Here is a 17619-nt window from a genome sequence, read left to right as displayed (position 1 = left end):
CAGGAAATTTAAAGTTTTTTATATTTTTTCATTTACTAAATAATATATATATATATATATATATATATATATTGTTAACCAGAAAAGACTACTTCAAATATTTTTATTCAGAAATATTAATAATTTTCTGAATTAAATTAAAAATTTGCCCAAACCCTATGAAGAATGCCCTTTATATGCTTTCCAAAAAGTCATCTAGCCTTTACTTAAAGATTTCTTCATATGTGAAAATTATGGATTCCTGAGGCAGTTCATTCCATTTAGCTTAAATTTTAGCTAATTATTTGTCTTTTGTAAAAAAAAATTAGTATATTTTTCCCCAGGTGCATGTGAAACAATTTTTAATATTCATTTTCATAACTTTGAGTTCTAATTCCCTCCTTTCCTCTCTCCCCACATTGAGAAAGCAAGCAATTTGATAAAGAAATATGTATAGTCAGACAAAACATTTTCATAATTGTCTTGGTGTAAAAGAAAACATAGATATTCCCCCTCCCCCCAAAAAAACCCTTAAGAAAAGTAAAGTTAAAAAAAAGTATTCTTCAATCTGTATTCTCATACCATAACTTCTTTCTCTGGGGACAGATAGCATTTTTTTCATTATAAGTAAGTCTTCAGAGTCGTCTTGGGCCATGGTATTGCTAAGAATACCTAAATCATTTATAACTGATCATCTCACAATATTGATGATACTATATACACAATACATTTCACTTTGTATCAATTCATGTGAATCTTTCCAAGTTTTTCTGAGAACATCCTGTTCATCATTTCTTACAGCAGAAGTTTTCTATCATAATCACTTACTACAATTTTTCAGCCATTTTCTAACTGAAAGCATTCCCTCAATTTCCAATTCTTTGTCAATAGAAAAGAGCTACTATAAATATCCTTGTATATTTAGGTCCTTTTCCTATTTACTTTTTATCTCTTTTGGGATACAGACTCATTAGTGGTATTCATGGTTCTAGAGCCCTTTGGACATAGTTCTAAATTGTTCTAAAGAATGGCTGAACTAGTTCACAATATCACTAAGTGCAATAATGTCTAATTTTTCCCACATCCCTTCTAATATTTGTTATTTTCCTTTTCTGTCTTGAATCAATCTAATAGGTATGAGGTAGTATTTTAGAACTTCTTTAATTTGCATTTCTTCATCTATAGATGGATATGATTACTTTTATCAGAAAGTTGTTCTTCTGATCATTTATCAGATGGGAAATGGCTGTTATTTTTAAAAATTTGAGTCAGTTCTTTCTATTTCTGCTTCAAACTTTTTGCACAGTTACAATTCACTGCATTTCCTTCAACCCTATTTAACACCTGCTTTCTATTCTCTCTCCTTCCACCCTGTCCTTCCAAAGAAATGCTTTGCTTCTGACTAGCCCCTACCCCAATCTACCTTCCCTTCTGTCACCCTTCTTCTCTTATCCCCTTCCCCTCCTATTTTCCTATAGGGTAAGATAGATTTATATGACCAATTGATTGTTTATATTATTCCCTCTTTGAGTCAATTTTGATGATAGTAAGGTTTACTCACTTTTCCTACACTGTATGATCCCCCTTTTCCCCATACTATAAAAGCTTTTTTCTTGCCATTTTTATGTGAGATAATTTAGCCTGGTCTATTCTCTCTCTTTATCCAAGCACATTCCTTTCTCATCCTTTGATTCCATTTTTTTATAATCCCTTCATATGTAACTCATACTTGTTATATACATATATATGCTCCTTCTAAGTACCCTAATAATGAGACAGTTCTTATGAGTTACCAGTATCATCTTCACATGAAGGAATAAAAGCAGTTTATGCTTCTTTTGATTCTTATATTTGACAGTCAAATTTTCTATTCAACTCTGGTCTTTTCATAAAGAATGCTTGAAAGTACTCTATTTCATTAAATATCCATTTTTTTTTCTTTTACCTGAAGGATTAGAGTCAGTTTTGCTGGGAAGGTGATTAATGGTTTTATTCCTAGCTCAATTGCCCTTCAGAATATCATAATCCAAACCTCCTCATCCTTTAACTAAGAAGATGTTACATTTTGGGTTATCTTTTTTTAATTTTAGAAAGGTTTTATTTATTTTGAGTTTTACAATTTCCCCCCCAATCTTGCTTCCCTCCCCCAACCCCCACAGAAGGCAGTTGGTTAGTCTTTACATCATTCCCATAGTATGCATTGATCTAAGTTGAATGTGATGAGAGAGAAATCATATCCTTATGGAAGAAACATACAGTATAGGATATAGCAGAATTACATAATAAGATAACATTGTTTTAAAAAATTAAAGACTTTGGTCTTTGTTCAAACTCCACAATTCTTTCTCAGGATATAGATGGCATTCTCCATCGCAGATATCCCAAAATTGCACCTGATTGTTGCCCTGTTGGTATGAGCAAGTACATTAAGGTTGATCATCACTCCCATGTTGGCTGTTAGGGTGTACAATGTTCTTCTGGTTCTGCTCATCTTGCTATGAATCAGTTCATGCAAATCCTTCCAGGCTTCTATAGATTCCCATCCCTCCTGAATTATCTTCTTTTTTTTAATTAAATATTTTATTTATTTTTGAGTTTTACAATTTTTCCCCTAATCTTACTCCCCCCCCACAAGGAGGCAATTTGTCAGTCTTTACATTGTTTCCATGGTATATATTGATCCAAATTGAGTGTGACCAGAGAGAAATCATATCCTTAAGGAAGAAACATAAAATATAAGAGATAACAAGATCAGACAATATCAGTTTTTTTCCCTAAATTTAAGGTAATAGTCCTTGGTCTTTGTTCAAACTCCACAGTTGCTTCTCTGGATACAGATGGTAATCTCCATTGCAGACAGCCCCAAATTGTCCCTGATTGTTGCACTGATGGTATGAGCAAGTCCATCAAGGTTGATCATCGCTCCCATGTTGCTGTTGGGGCATACAGTATTTTTCTGGTTCTGTTCATCTCGCTCAGCATCAGTTCATGCAGATCCTTCCAGGCTTCCCTGAATTCCTATCCCTCCTGGTTTCTAATAGAACTATAGTGTTCCATCACATACATAAATACCACAGTTTGTTAAGCTATTCCCCAATTGATGGACATTCCCTCAGTTTCCATTTCTTTGCCACCACAAACAGAGCTGCTATGAACATTTTTGTACAGGTAATGTTTTTACCCTTTTTCATAATCTCTTCAGGGTAAAATCTTGTGTTATCTTGACTTTGGCCCGACAATATTTGAGTAATTTCTTCCTGGCTGCTTGCAATATTTTCTCCTTGAACAGGCAACTCTGGAATGTGACTGTAATATTCTGAGAGTTTTAATTTGGGGAGTTTCTTATAAGAGGTAATTGGAGGATTCTTTCAATTTTTTATTCTAGATATCACAATAAATTTTTGTAAAATTATCCGTCCTGGGTCTAATTTCTAGGTCAGCTATTTTTCCAGTGAGATATTTTATATTATCTTCTTTTTTATTACTTTGGTTTTGTTTTATTATTTCATGATTTCTCATTAGCTTCCATTTGCATGAGTCTAATTTTTAAGGAATTATTTTCTTTAATGGGTTTTTAAAGTACTTCCCTTTTCATTTTGTTCAATTCTACATTTTTTTCTTCAATGAATTATTGTACCTCTTTTACCATTTGGCCTTGGCTTTCAAGGCATTGTTTTCAATATTTTTTCTGTCTCCTTGACCCCAAGTTATTGACTTGTTTTTTCATGATTTTCTAGCATCACTCTCAATTTCTTTATCGCTATTACTTTATTTTCAAAAACAATTGATATATTTCTTGAAGCTTTTGGTGGTAGAAGATTTGATTTTTATTTTCTTCTTCTGAGTGTGTATTATGATCTTTCTTGTGACCATAGTAACTTTCTATGGTCAGAACTTATCTATTATTTACGAATTTACCCAACCTATCATTTGCTTTTTAACTCATTCTTAAAGTAGGACACTACTCTCAGGGTGCCAGGTTCATTGTTCCAAACTTCAGGGTTTTTTAAAACTGTTTTTATAGATACTCTATGGACTTGTGAGTCTTCAGTTCTTCCATGGTGATATGATCCGAGGAGAAATGTATTTACTACTCTCCTGTTCTGTGCTCTGGTCTCTGAGTGTCCACAATCACTCTGTTTTGCCCTGCAACTGTGAGTAGGGTTCCTGCTGCTCTGTGGATATAAGCTCTGCTGTGTTACTTCTCTTCTTCACCCTGGGTCTGCCATCCAGGACTGTGACATGGATCCAAGTATGAGCAAAGCAACAGAATTCTGCCTCAGTGCCAGTAAATAGATTCTTGTACTCTCCTTCTGACCAATTTGTTTCACCCCCTTACAGTTTTTTGGACTGAGAGCTATGGAAATGGCCATTGTTATTGCTGATTCAGTGGCTCCCAAGGACTTGTTTGATGGAGCTATGTCTATGCTAGAGGTACCTGCTCAGGACACCTTGCTTCTCTCTCAAACTGGTACAGCAGACATTTCCTGCAAATCTTCTAAGTTTCACCATCTCTTTTTGTGGGTTCTGTTGCTCTAGAATTTGTTTAATCATTATTTAAAGGGATTTGCAAGGATTTGGGGTAGAACTAAAGGGAGTGTGCATTTACTTCTCCATCTTGGATCTGACTCCCTAATTATTTCTTTATATAATCTGGATTTTTCTTCTTTGCAATTTCCACACATGATTCTTATCTCTCATGCTGAAATAAGCACAGAAATTTTAACATCCTTTTCATATAAAAGTCTTGCACAGACCTGAAGAGAACAATCATGTTTCCACACAATTTCCTTTTTTTTTTTTAGGTTAAATCTCAGTTTCTTTAGTAGATTTGCATATAGCATAGTCTCAAGGCCCTTCACCGTTCTGGTCACTGTCCTCTAAAAAAAGTCTCCATGTTATAAATACCTTTACTAAAATAGTGTGCCTAGAACTACAGCAGATGTAGTTGGATTAGGACAAGGCAGAGCAGGATTATCACTTGTCTCATTTGCTCTTATATACACTTTAAATCTCACATCTCCAGTCTCTTTGCAAAGGATCATCTCTCTATTTCAGTGCCTTGATTCCATCAACTTTCATCTTTTTTGAGTCTGTTCAATTAATAATCCCTTTTTAATTTTAATTTTCTCTTTACTGGATTCTTCTCTGCTATTAATATACCTTGATCACTTTCATATTTCAAAAACAAAACTAAATAAAAGTTTACCATGGCAAATCTTTAAGCTTCTTTCCTACTTCTTTTCTTTCTTTTGCAGCTAAACCATAAATAAAACAACATGATTAGATACTTAAATTTAATGGGAGACTAACCAATGAGTTTAGTTCTTATGAACATCCCTAGTATGCTCCTCAGGTCTTCATCACCTCATGCCTTGTCTATTTTAATAACCTTCTGGATGATCTCCTTCCTAACATTTCTACACACTCAGGTTCAACTTCTTTTTTTTTTTTTTGCAAGGCAATGGGGTTAAGTGACTTGCCCAAGGCCACCTAGGTTATTATTAAGTGTCTGAGGCCAGATTTGAACTCAGGTACTCCTGACTCCAGGGCCAATGCTCTATCCACTGTACCACCTAGCCGCCCCTCAAGTTCATCTTCTTAGGAAAGGTGATCTTTTAAAACTGAAAATTTGACAATGTGACAACACACAGTCAATAAAATCCAGTTACTTACATTTTCCCTACCCCCATTCAATAGACTCCAGTGACTCTCCAATACTTCCAAGGTCAAATAGAAAACCTTTTTTTTAAAGTCATTTATAACCAGGATATGTTCTACTTTTCCAGTTTTTTTACACTTTACTTCTCTGCATCTACTTTGTAATAGAGTGACAGTAGCCTCCTTGCTATTCCTCCTACACAACACTTCTTATCCCAACTCTTGCATTTTCGAAGGTTCCTGCCCATGTCTAAAATGCTCTCTTTCTATCCTTCTGTCTCCTGACTTGCATCTGGCTTCTCTGACTCTTCAAGTCTCAGTTAAAGTTTCATTTTCTTCAAGAAACCTTTCTTGAGCCCTCAATGGAATCTCCAATTGATCTTTTATAGATATTGTTTGTGCATAGTTGTTGGCACATTGAATCCTGACTTGGACTATGAACTTTGAGAGGAGGAGCTGTCTTCTATCTTTCTTGGCATCCCTAGTGCTCAGCATAGAACCTGGCAAATAATAGGCACGTATTGAATGCTTTCTGACTTCTACTTTATATTTATTTCTTATTACCCCTTCACTCTTGTGTAAATGAAACTGCTAACTCTTCCTTAAACTTGACCTACAACCTCTTCTCTTCGTGTCTCCTCTATGCCCGTGATGTATTACCCCTTCATTTCTGCCTCTTAAAATTCCTTGTTTCTTTCAAGTCATAAATTGACAGTTCCCATTTAAAGCATTTCTCTGATCCCCTTAGTTGTTAGTTCTCAGTTTTAACTTCAACTGATGAGAGCTCATCTCAAGCAAAAAAACAATAAAAAGACAGATTAAGTGTGAAAAGTCTTTGAAAGTCATTTGATAAAGACATCTATTTTACTTCTGACACTGACTCTGGACAAGTCACTTAACCTCTCTCTTTTTGTTTGTTAGTTTCCCCCCCTAGAGGTTGCCTAGGGAAAAACATACAAGTTAAATAGTGTCTTTATAAGACATAGGTATAAATATGTCATTATAATTTTCCACCTTATCATTTTCTCCTCATATTCCCTACTTCTCAGTCAGTCATTTGAATAATGTATGAAAATTAGAGGAAATTAAAAAATCCATCAAGCCCCTAACTGATTTCCTCCTGGTAGCAAGTGGGTCCTTTTGATTCTGAAGTTACAATTTAATACCTCATTTTATTTGCTAAAATGACTTTCACTGAATTTTTTTTACAACATATGTGAACCATAGAATCAGCTTACACTTATCTATAGTGTAACAGAAAGAAAAAAGAAGGAAAGAAGAAGAAAGAAAAGGAAAGAAAAAGAAAGAAAGAAAAAGAAAGAAAGAAAGAAAGAAAGAGAAGAAGGGGAAAAGGAAGGAAGGAAGGAAGGAAGGAAGGAAGGAAGAAAGAAAGAAAGACAGATAGAAAGAGAGAAAGAAAGAAAGAAGGGAAGGAAGGGAAGGAGGAGGAAAGAAAGGGAGGGAGAGAAGGAGGGAAGGAAGGAAATCCTTTTAATGTTTCTCTCTTTCTGTGGTACTTCATTGTTCTCATGTTAGCAATGTGGGTACTCCATCCATCAATCTGTCTCCTCTCTCTCTCTCTCTTTCTCTCTCTCTCTCTCTCTCTCTCTCTCTCTCTCTCATATATATATATATATATATATATATATATATATATATATATATATATATTCATGCTCACACATCTTTTCTTTCCTAACACAATCCTTGTGCTTGTCTTTCTGTAAGTTCTGCACAGGAGATTCTCTGAATATGGTGAATTTTTTTTTGATTCTCTTTAACAATAAAGGTATCAAATCTGACACTTTATCTAGTTTAAAGTGTCACTAATATTTGTCTACCGAATCACCACAATTACTTACTCAAGAATTACCTTAGTCCAAACCATCAAAGAGATGAGACTGATTTTTGAGAAGTCAATGGTAGAAACACTCACATCTATGGGAACACATGAGGAGGTACTTTATATTGCCTAGCTTTTAAATTGGGCTTTCAATAACTACAATCATGTCTTTTTAGTGATTTTCAGGGAGCATTTGCAGTTATGTGTAATTACTGATCTTACATTCAAAAGAAGAAACTGCAGGACAACATGTCATTTTTATTTATATACTACAGCAAGAAATTCATTATAAGAAGAGAAATATTTCATTGGCATAAATATGAAAGAATTCCTCATTAACATTATGTGATTCCCACCAACCCCCATCTTATTTTAATACAAAGTTAAGAAAGCTGTAATTTGACAGTTTTATGCCAAATAAATATCAACTCTTATGATTATCGGTAGTATTTAATAAGTATTAAAATATAAGTTCACTTTTAAGAATTTTAAGCAATCTAGAGATTAGAGCATTCATCAATTACTTTCATAAATATGAAATCAGTGCACTTAAAAAATTCTAAATTGAAGGCTTATTTAAAATTAAAAACCAAAGCACTGACTTTAACATGCTGCTTGATAGGTATTTGCCATGACTGCACCTAATTTTTACATTCATGATATCCTGCATTTGGATGCTCATTTTTTTTTGCAAGTTCTCTGTAGTGATTTTCATGATGTAAAAATGTAATATTTCCTGAACAGGAAGATTTCAGGAATAAGTTGTAAAAATCTAGAAATGCTTTTCTTTTTTTTTTTTACTCTAGCATAAACAATGTATTAGGACATATGCCTAAATATTTTTTTTGGGGGGGGTGAGGGAAGTTAAGACTTAACTAGTTGCACTTCATTAATTATTATGAAATGCCAAATAGAAATAGCTGAGGCTCACCATAGATATTGCATTTTTTTCCCTGACAAGTACTCTATTACAGAATAGGAATGATGTCCCTGAAAATACCTCAGGTTGACTCTTATAGAGTTTATCTCTCCCTCTACCCTCAGTTCTTGAAAAAGCTAATGACTCCCTCCCCCCCCCCCCTTAAAGTTACCAGGTTGTTTACATTTGGGGAGAAAATGGGAGGGGTCAGTTATCCTATATTCTTTATGATAACCAGTTTTCAAGATTTAAAACTAATGCATTTCTCTTTTCTAATTAAAAGATAATTTCTATTTCATAACTGTTTAAAAATGTATTGCTACATTCTGAAATGATGTTTCAGATGATAAGCCTCAGCAAGTACACTCTAGGACCAAGCATCTTTCAAAAGCCCCTTGCTTAAGGGAGATGCTTCAGTTAGGCAATGAAATATCCAAAAAACCCAAACAAACAAATAATCCTACAGACTCCCTATAGCAAAGACAGTACAGTATAAAGTATTTATTAGAGAAAGAGCAAAGCTAGGAGCTAGAAGAGGAGACCCTAAGCTCTAGCTAAGTTCAAACTAACTACTCAGTCATAAAATGACTAGAAGTCAGTGGATAGGGAGTTGAGGGAGAAAAATCAGGATTTACCAAATAGAGCTTTTTCTCTTTCCAGTTTTGAACATAGAGAAAAACAGCTGGAAAAGTCTACAAATATAAATTTTAAAATTCATGCTGGTTAAAGTTTAAAAGGTCATGAACAAAAGCATGGAGAAGCTCAGAGCTTTAACACTTGAGAATAAAGACCAGGCCTCCAGGATTCTCTTTCACAGGTAAATGATGGTATGAGGGAATGGGGCAAAGCAGCAAGAAGAAATTATTATACTTCTGACTCTAAAGTTATTATCTCACTTCTAACTTGGATAAAGTGTATGTATGACTATGTAGTTGAGAATGACTCTAATTATAAAGCAACAAATACACCTGGGCAGTGGTTTATGAAGACATAGATGTAGGAGCTGAGATCCTTGAAAACTTTTACCCAGAGTAAGCTCTACACCATTTGGGGAAAATTTAAAAGATCAATTAACTAAGAGGCACCTGTAAAGGATGTAGGAAAATAGAAATGCTAATGAACAATGATGTGTTCAGAATGGGTCCAACCATTCTGGAGAGTTAATTGGAACAATGTCCAAAAGGCAATCAAACCATATATACCTACTGATTCAGGAATACCAAAACTAGCTTTGTGTCCCAAAGAGATCATAAGAAGGTAAGGCATATTTATACCAGATCTGTTTTTGTGGTGACAAAATACTGGAAATTGAAGAGATGTCTATTAATTGGTAAATGACTGAATAAGTTGTGGTATATGAATGTAAAGGAATATTAGTATGTAATAAGAAATTATAAACAAGCAGATTTCAGAAAAACCTGGAAAGATTTGTATGAACTATTAAAAAGTGAAATGAGCAGAAACAGGAAATATATATATATATATATGTATTTTAATATATATCAGCAATACTATATGACTAACTATGAATGATTAAGGTTTTCTTAGAAACACAATGAACCAAGACACATATAAAGGACCCATGGTGGAAAATGCTATCAAGAAATGGTTGAATAAGCTGTTGTATATGAATGTAAAGGAATATTAGTGTGTAATAAGAAATGATAAACAAATAGATTTCAGAAAAACCTGGAAAGATTTGTATGAATTGATACAAAGTGAAATGAGAACACAGAAAAAGAGCTGATGGACCTGAATGCAGATTGAAGCATACTTTTTTATTATGATTTTTCATGTTTTTTTCTTTGCTTTACATTTTACACAATTGCACATGGATAACCTATAGCTAACCTATACTGTTCAGGAAGAGGGGAGGGTAGAGAGGGAGAGAGGAAAATCTGAAACTCAAAATCTTATAAAAATGAATGCTAAAAATTGTCTTGACATACAAATGGAAAAAAATAAGATATTATAAAAAAAGTGCAAAAAATAATTAGGAGATGCCTCATTGTCTGTAGATGCTTCCTTTGTTTCAAATCTTGCTTCAATTATTACCTTTTATTTTAAACATATAACCACAGAAATTTGTTAAATACACATTAATATATAGAATTTAATTCAACCTGTATTTTTTGACTTGTCCTTTGTCTCTGAGATTCAAATAATCATATCAAGAGAAACACTAGCATCAAATGGTTTTTCTTTTTTAACATAAAGCAAGACCTTAGTGTTCTATCCTGACCCTCTTTTCTGTGTTTTTTTTTGGGGGGGGTGTTAAAACTGCTAATGATTTTATTTTATTTTATTCATTTATTTATTCATTTATTTATTTTTTGTAAGGCAATGGGGTTAAGTGGCTTGCCCAAGGCCACACGGCTAGGTAATTATTAAGTGTCTGAGGCTGGATTTGAACTCAGGTACTCCTGACTCCAAGGCCAGTGCTCTATCCACTGTGCCACCTAGCTGCCCCCTACTAATGATTTTATTATAGGAAATCATTACAAATATACAAGTTAAAACAGTAATCACTTTAAGAATAGGCTAGGAGAAATATGAGAGAGAGAGAGAGAGAGAGAGAGAGAGAGAGAGAGAGAGAGAGAGCACCACCAGGGCCTAGCATGGGAGCACATGCCCTAGGAAGGAAAGAAAAATGTAGACATTATTTAGGATCAAAAGATAGAATCAGTAAGAAGAGGAAGAGCCAAAAAGAGTTAAACTCTTTTCTTCTCCCTCTATTCTACATCACTTGGTGATCTCATCAGCGGCCTTGGATTTAATTGCCATCTTTTAGCTGATGATTCTTGATTCTTCTTACATTGCCTCAAACCATTCCTCTCCACTGACCTCCAATCTTACGTTTCTAACTGTCTTTAGAACAATTCAAACTAAATGTCCTATAAACATCTTGAACTTAATTCATAAAGAATCAGACATGATTGGGAAATGACTGAACAATAACAATAAAAAATTGCATGCACACATGTTCATATATACATATATATGATTTATGTCCCACAGACATCTTAAACTCAGCATGTCCAAAATGGAACTCATCTTTCCTCTAAACCTTCTCCCATCTTTTATCAAGCTTATTACTGGAGAGGGCAACACCATCTTTCAGTCTCTCAAGGTCACATCTTGAGCTATGAAGTTATGCTGGATTCCTCACTATCTCTTACCTGCCCCCTGCCCCTCCCTCCATTTGCAAATTTGACCTTTGTAATATCTCTCAAAATTCTCTTATTTTCTGCTTTGACACAGCCACCATTCTGGTAAAGGTCCTCATCAACTCTTTCCTTGATTATTAGAGCAGTCTACATCCTCTCGCCACTCCAGACCATAAAGTGATTTTCTAAATCACAGGTAAGACTGTATCCCCTTCTCCAGCCCTTGCCCATTACCAATAAACTCTGTCACCCCTTATTAACTCTAGCAACAAATACAAAACGATCTGCTTGACATTCAAAGACCTTCACAAGTTAGCCCCTTCTAAATTTCCAGTCTTCTTATACCTTATTCCCCCAAAGTACTCTTCAATCCAGTAACACTGTTCTCTTGGCTGTTCCATGAATGAAACTCTTCCTCTCTTGACTCTTTCAGTTGCTCCCCTTGTCTGGAAAGCTGTCTTTCCTCCTCCAAGTACTGACCTCCCTGGCATCTGTTAAATTACGATTAAAATCTCACCTTTTATTGGAAGCCTTCCCTAAACCCTCTTAATTATAGTGCTTTCCCTTTGCTAATTATTTCCTATTTATCCTTGATGTTACTTTGTATGTATTTGTTTGCCTTTTCCCTTTAGATACAAGATTACTAGATCTACTTTGAGGGCAGGCCCGCCTAATGCCTCCATTTGTATCTTTTAGCATTTATCACAGTATCTGGCACACAGTTGTGCTAAATAAATATTTATTGAATTGATTGACTGTATTCAGTTACTATTTATGCCACATACTGCCTATATGGCCTTAGGTGAATCACTTAGTATCTCTGGGCATCAATTTTTCTCAGTTATAAAATGAAGGAGGTGAAAAGGATCCCTTCAGAAAGTGTTCCCAGCTCTTGAGTCATGATCACATTAACTAGGTGAAACATTTCACTCTCCCTCACTTGTTCTGAAATTTCCATCATTAGTGTCATTAATAGGTTGTATATTAATTTGAGGTAGTTTGTCAGATTAGCTATCTGACATGTTGGGCCCTAAGAAGATAAGATAGTGAAAAGGTAAATGTCAAGTGTTTAAGGAAACTCTAAAAGGGAGAAGGAAGAAATGGAAGAAAGAATTACCTTAATATCAAAGGGCTCTGTTTGACTTGCTTGCTTGTAAAATTCCAATTGACTCTTAATTGGGATCAACCACAATGTCAAATGATGTAACTCTTCTTCAAACTGCACGAAATTTTTTAATAGGGCTTCAATTTCTTTTTGTTTCTCAGGTAAATCTTTAGAAATCTGAAAGGAAACATGATTCATAGCATGAACAGCAATTTTCAACATTATATTAAAAGTTACCTAATGTATTATTAATTTAATGTAATTTATTGCCTGGAAAAACATATTTCAATATTAAAGTCCTCATCAAAATATTTACCTACTAAGTAGTCAAATTACTGTTAAGCATTTTAATAGCATACATTGGAATAATATTAACATATTTTCCATGTTAGCATTTGATATTCATATATCAGAGATCTTTCATTAATCCTGTTTCAGGACAACTTCAAGGTAGATAAATACTGATATAATTCAGAAATTAAAAATTAAACACTGAAGGGTTAGATGAGTGGTTTGTTAGAGACAAGTTCCTTGATGCTAATTAGGAAAATATAAATCTCCTCACCTACAAATGAATACTATTAAGTTGAATTAGTGTCTTTAAAAAAAAATCTAAATCTAACACACATTTTTCTTATGCATTGCCAGAGAAGCTATTTATTTCCATTACTTTTTAAAGGACAATGAGAGTAGGTTCTTATATTTCTTGACAATCTCTCTATGAAAATCAGAAATAATTCAGGATTAGAAAAACAAAACAATGGGAGAAGGTACAGGCTAACTAAGAGTTAAATAATAGTAGCAGTTATTCTTAAGCTTCCCAAGCAATAAAAAAGATAGTGTATTTAAATAATAAGATATATATATATTTATAAAAATCAATTAAAATTAAGTAGTACAACAAATGTACAGTTTCATTTAAATAATAACTATTTTATTAACTCCACAATGTAGTAAAATCCATTAATACCCCTTAGTCCTGCTGAGTCTCTCTGTGATACCTCTAGAAATTGAACAGTTACTTAATTGGCCATAACAGACTCAGGGTTGGAGACTATCTAACTTTAAATATCACAGTTAAGTTTGGATTTAACTTCATGTTTCTTCTAGCCCTGAAGAAGATTTTCAAGGCAGAAAGTATAATGAACTTTTTTATTTGGTTATACTCAGGATGTGGTTGATCTGTGGAGGGCACAATTCATATAGTAAAATATAAATGAAAGGAAAAGATTGCACAAGCAACTATTATTTTATTTACAAAGTGTGTGTATACAAATTCATGTGTGTATAGGTATATACGTATATGTTTATACAATATATATATAAACAAAAGTTTATTTTTATGTACATATATTTGTGTAAATGTACATTTGATATTTATGTGTATATTTATACACATAGACATAGACATATAGGGCAACAGGGTGACCTAGTGGAGAGAGTGCAGGGTCTGGAGTCAGAAAAATTCACATTTTTTATTTCAAATATGGCCTTAAACACTTACTAACTTGTGTGACCCTGGACAAGTCACTTAACCTGTTTATCTCAGTTTTCTCACCTGTAAAATGAGTTAGAGAAGAAAAATGACAAACCACTCCAGTATCTTTGCCAAGAAAACCTCAAATGGGTCCATGAAAAATCACACATGATTTGGAAATGACTGAACAATAACAATTAAAAAGTGCATATACACACATGTACATATAATAAATATATATATGATTTATAAATATGCCATAAGCAATGCTTGGGGTAATGGAGAGGGCTCTGAAATTATACTTGATAGTGTGGAATTCAGTCATAATCCTGTCACATATTAACTAAGAGTATAGAGAAGTTATTTAACCTACCTGAGTTTAGGATTTATCAATGTAGAAGGGAAAGAATTTCTGCATTATTCACCTCAGATGATGGTTGTGAATAGTGAGTTATAAAGTTTAAATAGTTCTATATATGTGAGCAATAATCCTATTTCTCTCTCATTTGTTAAATATATGAGGAAAATCTAATTTTCATCAAAATATTTTCTATTACAATATTTACTGATATTAGAATTTCAACTTCTAAGAGTAAAGCATCACTAATGGATAAATATATTGGCAAGAATTAAATGATCAGTTTTGGACTTTAAAATTAAGCTATAAACTTGTCCAGAGAGGATTGCTAATAGCTTTATTAAGATTTTTAAATGGAAGTTCAGAAAGTTGAATATGAGTTAAATAAAGAAAAGAAATAATTAAGATGGCCAAAATTTTTTCTGTCACTTTTATTTATGTCTAGATGTATACTTGATAATGAGAAGCAATGCTTTTAGTCTTCTATTCTCATATGATATATGAATCACTTATGACTAAAAACTATTAAACATACAAAAGAGAGATTAAAAGAAAAAAGATAAATAAATAAGAAGCTTTTTGTACTTGGAGCAGCTAAAAATTTCTCTGACTAGATACATGATATCAATTGGTAGTTTTCGGACGAGGAACCATTTAAAAAGACCCCTTTGGACACTGTTCTTAAGTTTGGAATTTTGAAAGGAGGCCTGACCTTGGAGCAGCAGAAGATGAGAGCACACTAATAAACATACTAAAAATATAAATTTCCTTTTAAGTTAGACAACATTAATGAGACACTACTATCTTTCTTTCTTACTCCACAGTACTAGTGATAAATTTCACCATTCTAATCTCTAATGATGAATCATTTATAGGAGACAATATATCTAAAGTCATTAGACAGAAAAGCTCTGATGGTTTCCATGACAACAACACACAGTTGGAGGTGGAGAAATTGAGACCTCCTGACACATAACTACACTTGTTTCTTCCCTATAATGGTTTGTTGGAAATAGATGGATTGTTCAATACAGCCCAAGGGGAAAGATAACATGTGCAAGTGATTTATTATACTGAATAACAGCAAGTTTTCATTTAAGCCCTTTAGTTGAACATGTCCTTAAATAATTTTCTCTGAAATGTTTTACTTTGAATTTTCATCCTCCTGCAAAGACACATATAAAGTTGACATCTAAAGCAACTTTTCTACTATCTTATCCTATTAACAAAGTCATTTCCACTCAGAGTACAGCTTGTAAACGTCACCCCCTCTACAAACCCCACTCTCTGGTAAGGAAAAACAATTAGAAAACCATTCAGCTCCCTTATGTCTTGATTCAATACCCATCCAAACCTTGGCCTAATTTCACACAAGATTAGTTCCTTTATTCTTGTAATTTTGAATGTTAATTTCAAATTTCCAGTAGTTTTAATATTACAGAATGTTTCATTCAAAATAAGCATGTAATTCAAGATTTTCTGGGTGATTCTTTCTTCCCCTCTTACCTACCCCATATTTTATATATATATATATATATATATATATATATATATATATATATAGAGAGAGAGAGAGAGAGAGAGAGAGAGAGAGAGAGAGAGTGTTTGTGTGTGTGTGTGTGTGTGTGTGTGTGTGTGTGTGTGTGTGAAAATAGATATTTTTTAAGTTATATAGTTTGGATTGTGCAGTTGGGGAGAATTTTACATTGAGACCACAGCTCTATCAAAGATGTATCTAAGTGTGAACAGAGTTAAAAGTACACCTTGTGGGACAGCTGGGTGGAGCAGTGGACCTGAATTCAAATTTGATCTCACACACAATACTTATTTAGTTATATGATTTTTGTACAAGTCACTTAACCCCATTGCCTTACAAAAACAAAAACAGAAATAGAAAAGAAAAAAGAAGTACATCTTGTAAAGACTAAAATTGTGCTCAATGCAAGTCTTCATTGGTGTCAGTTTTAATCTTGCATACTTATTTAGATCCTTAATTTCCCTGTATGGGTATTCCCACCACAACTACAAATCACACCATATTGTTACCTCCTTATTGCTTATGTTCTTCCATGAATTCTCTCTACCAGATTCATTTAATACACTGGCAACTTTCCTTATTGTAAAAATGTGTTTAATGTTTTGTAATTAACTGTGCAGCATGTGGATTATCCAAGAATTTGCCTCTTCTTTTCATTATATGAGATAGCTAAGTTGCATGGACTTGGAACTGGGAAAACTGAGTTCAAATTCAAATACTTACTATGTATATTTTCTTGGGCAAGTTACTTAAACTCTTTTAGTTTCAATTTACTAATCTGTAAAATGGAGATAATAGTATCTGTTTCATAGCATTATTAGAAAGCTCAAATGAGATAATATAAGTAAGGTAGTTTGTGAAACTTAAAGCATAGATATTATTAGCTCTGAACCATCTATCTCCTTTTCTAGTCACACATCCTGGATAATGGTTTTTACACCTCTTCAGATACAGGTAGTCATGATTATTAACATGTTTTAGACTATAAATACTTCCTAAATGTCTTTCAGTTTTCCATTGTGTAACCTAAAATTTTTATTCTTCTGAAATTGAGTTTTTTTAAATCTTTCACAGCTATCTAATTCACCTGGAGAATATAATTTTAAAGGATATGCTTTGACAGCAGGGAACAATTTGGGATCACAACTAGCACTACAGTATTTTCTAAAGACAAATTCAGCCCACTTCATTTCTTTTATTCCATTTTTGGACCTGGTTCATCTACTGTGAGCAATGTGTACTGATGCACTAATTGAATTGGAATTATGGCTTGAGATTAAGCCATAAAAAGTGATGAATAATTTAATTTTTTTATAACTTCAAACTCTATAACTTTGATAAGGATTGCAAGGTCTATAAATAACAAATAAATAATTGCTTCTTAGAAAAATAGTAAATGTATTAATGCTAAATACCATTTAAGTGAAAAGAGAAAACCATTATGTGAAAAGAATACAGAAGTAATATTTTAATGAATTTAACCCTGTATCAGAATCAGTAAAGATAAAAAATCCGCCTGTCAGGGATAGGCTATCTGGTACTGTTTGCAGAGAATTTGGGATAAAAAAAAGGA

General features: G+C 33.3%; 1 protein-coding gene across 7 annotated transcripts in view; it reads right to left on the bottom strand.

The window, feature by feature from the left end:
• Positions 1-17619, bottom strand: part of DMD (dystrophin) — a 2282785-nt gene that overhangs the window by 836788 nt on the left and 1428378 nt on the right. For all 7 annotated transcript variants that reach the window (XM_074220296.1, XM_074220284.1, XM_074220285.1 and 4 more), the window contains one exon: positions 12687-12851. In XM_074220296.1, coding sequence (XP_074076397.1) covers positions 12687-12851 — 165 coding nt within the window. The remainder of the gene's footprint in view (positions 1-12686; positions 12852-17619) is intronic.

The sequence above is a fragment of the Macrotis lagotis genome, chromosome 1, assembly GCF_037893015.1.
Source record: "Macrotis lagotis isolate mMagLag1 chromosome 1, bilby.v1.9.chrom.fasta, whole genome shotgun sequence".
NCBI classification, from domain to species: Eukaryota; Metazoa; Chordata; class Mammalia; order Peramelemorphia; family Peramelidae; genus Macrotis; species Macrotis lagotis.
Note: the sequence above shows the minus strand (reverse complement) of the source record. Positions and strands in the feature narration are given on the sequence as shown.